This window comes from Larimichthys crocea, chromosome III (assembly GCF_000972845.2).
Source record: "Larimichthys crocea isolate SSNF chromosome III, L_crocea_2.0, whole genome shotgun sequence".
Lineage (NCBI taxonomy): Eukaryota > Metazoa > Chordata > Actinopteri > Sciaenidae > Larimichthys > Larimichthys crocea.
Genome location: NC_040013.1, coordinates 9,653,173 through 9,659,172, shown reverse-complemented (window position 1 = coordinate 9,659,172; position 6,000 = coordinate 9,653,173). Strand labels below are relative to the sequence as shown.

The following is a 6,000-nucleotide window of genomic DNA, read 5'->3' as shown; positions in this document are numbered from 1 at the left end:
TGTTCCGTTCAAAGGTATTAAAGGGTGTTGACTACTCTATACTAAGCTGCAAACATTAGCAACTAGATGACTACCAACCATACCATCAAGTGTATATTACAGTCTGTTAAGAGAGAAGGTTTTAAGTAATCAAAAAGGTAGCTGGAGATTGTTTTACACCAACTTATAAAGGTAACATTAATTAATTGCATTAATTAGCTAAACAGTAAGGGACAGCTTTGCCAGCTGACAAATAGATGATAAATAGAAGTGTAGAGCTAACTTTTGTCTACCTCTGTCTGAAATCAAAGACCTTTTGTTTGACTTTCAACAGAGGTTCATCTGACAAAAAAGAAATGAGACAAGAAAACAGATTAGAATTCTGTATAACAACATTGAACAATATCATAGCAGGAGAATTACAGAGACAAAGCACTTACACTGCATGGTGCTTCATTGTGCATTAGGAAACATCTCACCCTACTATATCTGCCTGCTGAAAACCATCTGGGTTTTTCTCCATGGCCATTTTATGAGCAGAGCTGCCACGCGGGGCACAGTATGGTGCAAGAGCAGATTCAATTATGAGGTGGGGGTGTTTGGCAGGAAGGTGTGTGTGCCAAACTCTGTCTGTATGCTTGCCTGAAGCTGATAGATGTGGAGATTTCTGGCCTGGCAAGTGGTTTGCAACCTGTCTGTAATGTCAGAACGGCACATTGTGCTGCACTCAGCTGTGTTTACAGCCCAGAGCGTGGGACTGCGGACACGCCTCTGAGGATCCCTTAACAGCCTCCTGCTCCAAAAACACAGGGCAGAATCAGATGGAGACAGAGCAACATCCCATTTTCCCCGCCATGTCCTCTGTGTGTCTGCCTCCCAATTAGCCACACCGCCACTGCTGTGGCAAGATAACAATAGAAGCCCATGTATCCCCTAAAGACCTCACTAGAGGACCTTTATTACCGTATTGATATCTCCTACATGTCACTACTGTCCTCACTTGCCTGGCAGCATGCCCGTGCATCTTATATGAGGGAAAACACCAGAGGGGCTGTAACTCAATACAAGAAGAAAACAGCAGGACACAACATTAGACTGAATGGTACATGCTGTAATTAGTGAGATGCTGAAAGGAATAAATATAAAATATGATACAGCAAGTTCAAGCTGCTCCGTAAATTAAAAAACTGATTAATAGGAGAAAGTACAAAAAAAGTGACACCCAGTGAAATGAACAGAAAATATTCTGAGCGGACACAAAATAAAAACAAAACATAATCAGTGGCAGATTTTTAAACAGCAGTTGCAAACACTTCCACGGATATTATATACTTCAATATTCCTGACATGCACAAGACACAATTTTACTATTGTGACACATGTATTGTAAAGTACAGAGCATCTCTACAAGCATATGCTGCTTTAAGACAGGGAGGGGAAAAAAACAAAAAACTTTACAAGTGCATATTCCACACACAGAAAATAAAGTGTTCAAGTTAGCTCACATTCTGTAGCACCACAAATGAGTTATTTCATGGACAGAATTACATTTAATATAAGTCCAATCGTACAAAAATACACACACAGAAGTGGCCATCTGACTTAAAAATGAAACATACGTTTTAGTTTATGTGCAAGACTGTTACCAGTAAAAGACGTCTAGATTGTCCACTTGGTCCTGGTGATAATTCAAACAGGTGGTTGTGGTGAGCGATTGGTGATTTTTCTTTTTTGTGGTTTGGTTTCAGGCTGGATGTTTTTATGTTTCGTGTCACTGAATCATAAAGCGAGACTGTAAATTTTGAAAGAAGATCTATCACATTGTAACACCCTTCACCATCAATTCGATACAGCTGACGCAGATTTTGGTGACACAGCTTTACTGTAACTTATGGTGGCTAATGTTAACTAATACTAGCAAACACTGTATACATATTACTGTGTATAACTGAGTTAGTTCACTCACTGTATGACTCTTCTCTTCTTGTATCACTGTTCCGTTATTTTAACACTTTAGTCATCAACCAACTCACTCTTGGTGTGTTGTTCAGCAAAAGTTACACAGTCTCGCGTTAAGGCTGAACATTCCTAACTTCTGAAACTTGGCTAGTGAAACCTCTTCATTAACCAAATAATCACCTAAAATTGTGGTATTTTTACAGTTTAGTGCTTACAGCTCAGCTCAGCTAAGACATGACATGAAAACCTGCATCCAAAAACATCTTGATTGGAAAAATAATCAATGTCGGCTCAGTGGTCTAAGGCACTCATTACCTGGTTAAACTTAGGCTGGCAAGATTTGAGGAACTTCTACAATTTGCATTAAAGTGTCTTATATTTTGCATTTATATCAAAATCGTTCATGTTTTTTTTTTTTCATTTGAAGTTGGATGAAATCATACACAGACTTTCTAAGGCTCCGGTATTGGAAACCTTCAGCAGTACCACAGAGGCTGGTTGTCAAGCCCTTTGAGTATAGCTTTACAGTGAATGGATACGGGGTCATTCCTACTGCAAAGCTGAGGTCAGGCTCTCAGAGAGCCGGTCTGTGTGTGAGTGGACATGAAGCACTACAAACATCCATTTCAAATACCCCAGCTGTCACTGAAGTATTGGTCCTCATCTTCCTCCTCTTCCTCTTCTTCTTCTTCTTCTTCTTCCTCAGTCTCATTTTTCATGAGGTCATCATCTTGTAACTCACTTGCTTCCTCTTCCTCTTCGTCCTCCTCTTTGAGCTGTGCGAGCATGGTTTGTAAAGTGGCTTTTACTTCCTGGACCTCCTTTTCTAATGACTGTGCGGTGTGAGTTAAGGAAGAATTCGATGTTGCAGACACAAAGTTGGAATTAAAATGTATATAAAAAGCATGCCAGCAGACAATATCAGAGGAAACGTGACACTTGTGGCCCTCCATGGTTAATGGTAACAGGATTGGACACCCATAACCTGATGAAGTCATCAATCTCCAATTTGGCCACTGAATGGATTACTGGGACAGATCATCAAGTCATACCCAATTTAACCCCATCCGATTCACTATTCATGAGCTCATCTCGTCTGTGAAGCTGTGTGGCAGTATGGGGACCCAAGCAAACACACTGCTGAGTTAAATTATTCATAAACCATCAATGAAACGGGATAGAGGCTGTCATCAGTGGGAGGATTGTTTAACCTGCTTAGAAACTCAAATTAATCGTGTGAGTGTCCAGCTTAAGTGGCAAATCAAAGGGAGGCTTTGATGGCAGATGGGGCCTGATGGCTCGTTTTACTGTCTGAATGGACACAGATTGTCCTCATTCATAATTAACCAGCTTTTAAAGAGCTTTTCATGAATACTGCAGAGGGTTCGACGAGACTTTTAAGGTAGGTATGGTCCAAATGGGACCATGTAGTTCAGAATTATGTGCAGCTTTGGATCATTTTGCCTGTCCATCTCTTCTTTTTCAATTCCAGTCTCTGTGGTCGTCCATCCACCTCCTCATATTGAGAGCAAGGACTCAATTAAGACCCTGGAGACTGGAGGTTTGATCTTCCTGTCACTATGGCAACAGTGGCGCCATCCCAAGTTCAGTTTCTGTTCAATTTCTGCAACCCCACAATACTGTCCTGCATCTTCAGTGTCCTCAAATGTCCACAGCACTTTTGCATGAGTGCATTGACTTCAAAAGGCCTGAAATGAATGACGTGTAAGGACACAAAAACAGAAAGGTGGAGAGAAGCGGGCCAATCTGTGTCTATCTCCGACTGCCAGGCTGCATTGATATCATGCAAACAGCGGAGAAGCCTGTACTAACCCCTGACAGCACAGCAAGGGGGTGAATCCCTAATCAGATGTGAAAACAGTCCGGCCCCACATCAACTGAGACTGAAGGATGTACTTTAGGAACATGCAGCTTTAGGGATCAGAAAACTAAGTAAACATCTTCATCAGATTAGAAAATTATTTCTGGCAGCTCATGTACAAAGAAGAGAAATGAAGCGTGACACAAAATAAATAAATACATTTTAAAAAACAGCAGGTTAGGTGGCAAATTCTTCTCATCGGCATGTTGAAATATTGCCTTTTCTATCTGTCTTAATAAGCCCACAGTGTAGAGTGGAAAAGTGGAGCGAGAAAAACACACTAATCTATTTCCAATCAGCTTTCTAATTAGCGCGGAAAATGATGTATTGTGACCTGTAATCAGCTTCAACAGTTCCATTTGAGTCATTATCATGGATATTGTAATTTCCTCTGAGCCAGATACCAGCAAGTGGAAGTGGGCAGACGGAGGAGGAGAGGGGGAAGGCAGGGAGGGGTCAGCAGGAGGATGGACATTAAGATATGACGGGAGCGCAGTCATTACAGTGACATTCCTCTACCCACCGCGCATTGGCCCTGTCGGCCGACTTTAATCTCAGCCCGTGGTGACTGGCAGCCCGCATCAAGGACCCTCTAATAACCTCGCTTGGACTTTTACCATTTCATTTTCCAGATGGCACGTCCAGCCTGTCAAGAAAAATCCTCCCATCCCAGTTTATCTTCAATTCCCTTCCTGAATGAACCCATAATGTCAGATAAAAAAGGTTGATTTTTTTTCTTCCTCAAAAGGTAAAGTCACCGAACATCAGTCAGCCTAAAGGTAGTTTGGATGTGTACTTTTGAGAGTTGGAAGGCCTTGAGGAAAACTAGGTCCTTAAGATGGATGGACAGAGACAGCACCACACACACGCACACACACGAACACACACACAGTTAGCATGCAGTTCATATGATGTATGTATATTTAGAGAGCAGTGAAAGGATATGAGTGAGGGCCTGATCCCGGTTCAGTATAGCCGTCTGTAATTCATCTTCCAAGGTCATTAGTCTGTCACTGATCAGCTCGCAGCGCTCCGTCAGGTCTGCAGCCTCAGCCTCGCTGCACCCGTCCTGACAGGAAAAAGGAAACAAAGGATGATGGGTCAAGAAAGGAAGGGAGGATCAACAAGTACAGCTGCAGTGATTCAAATATATGGGTCTGATACAGAAAATGAATAACACAAAAGTAGAGTATCTAACAACAGAGTAACATAAGTGCCATCATCTGGCCAAACACTGTGGGAGCCTTTGCTGTTTTGAAGCAACATTAGCGTGATTAATTTTTGCACAAGATGACATGCAAGTATTAAGTGATACAGCAAACACCTCCAATGCAAATTTAATTAGAAAAAAATAGTCATGTTGTTAATTAATGCCACAAATGAAGCTGAAGGCGGACCCTTTGTGAATACAGAATGACTTTACCCTAATATAGTACTTAAAGGGGTACGCCAGCAATTTTATGTTTCATCTCCATAAAGTTGGGGTGAGATTTTAAAAAGAAAGGTCAAAACTGAAACAGACTTTTAGACTCAAGCTCTAAATCGATCCTACATTTCCTTTTATACATACAGTAGAGTTGACTGCAGATGTGAGGCATTGTAGCTACTGGTGCTATCAATGTATTTTTCACAGATGGACTGAAAAGTGTAATGATGTATTATTATACAGTATCTTTTTATTCAATATGAGGTTCATTAGTCATCCTAACTGCACAGATAGCTAAGATCTCAGCAGTAAAATATTGCATTTCCAACGACAAAAGACAATATATTAAGAGAATAAGCCATACCATAAACCACTTGTGCGTGTGCTTCATGCTGAACAGTGCTACAGAGTTAACTGTGCAACAATACCTGCATTATTATTGTGTTTGCTGTATGCTATAATATTTCAATATATCATTGATTAAGGCTACTTTAAATCATTGCTGTTATACAGCATCATAGAACACTTGTTGAGTTCGTTTGTTCTCTCTTTAATCATAGTTTTAACGATGATTGTGCTCTTATAACCATGAGTCAGAGCTCAACATGGAGCTCTTCAGAGTTTTCCAAGACTCATTAAATCTCTTTCACACTAAATCCTTCAAGCTGTTTCCACCAGATACAAGAAGAATGGAAGGAGAGCAGAGAAAAACACACAAGGCTGACAAAATCTGTGTTTGGTAACCGCCAAGGTC

The 6,000-nt window shown here is 40.9% G+C and overlaps 1 protein-coding gene across 3 annotated transcripts in view; it reads right to left on the bottom strand.

The window, feature by feature from the left end:
* Nucleotides 1–1,256: 1,256 nt before the first annotated feature.
* disc1 (DISC1 scaffold protein) overlaps nucleotides 1,257–6,000 on the bottom strand; it is a 41,498-nt gene continuing 36,754 nt past the window's right edge. For 2 of the 3 annotated variants that reach the window (XM_027277873.1, XM_027277872.1), the window contains exons 13-14: nucleotides 4,766–4,889; nucleotides 2,565–2,773 (exon numbers count right to left, since the gene is read on the bottom strand). In XM_027277873.1, coding sequence (XP_027133674.1) covers nucleotides 2,565–2,773; nucleotides 4,766–4,889 — 333 coding nt within the window. Of the gene's footprint in view, nucleotides 2,774–4,765; nucleotides 4,890–6,000 lie in introns of all 3 variants that reach the window. The other variant, XM_019254709.2, reaches the window with a different exon arrangement.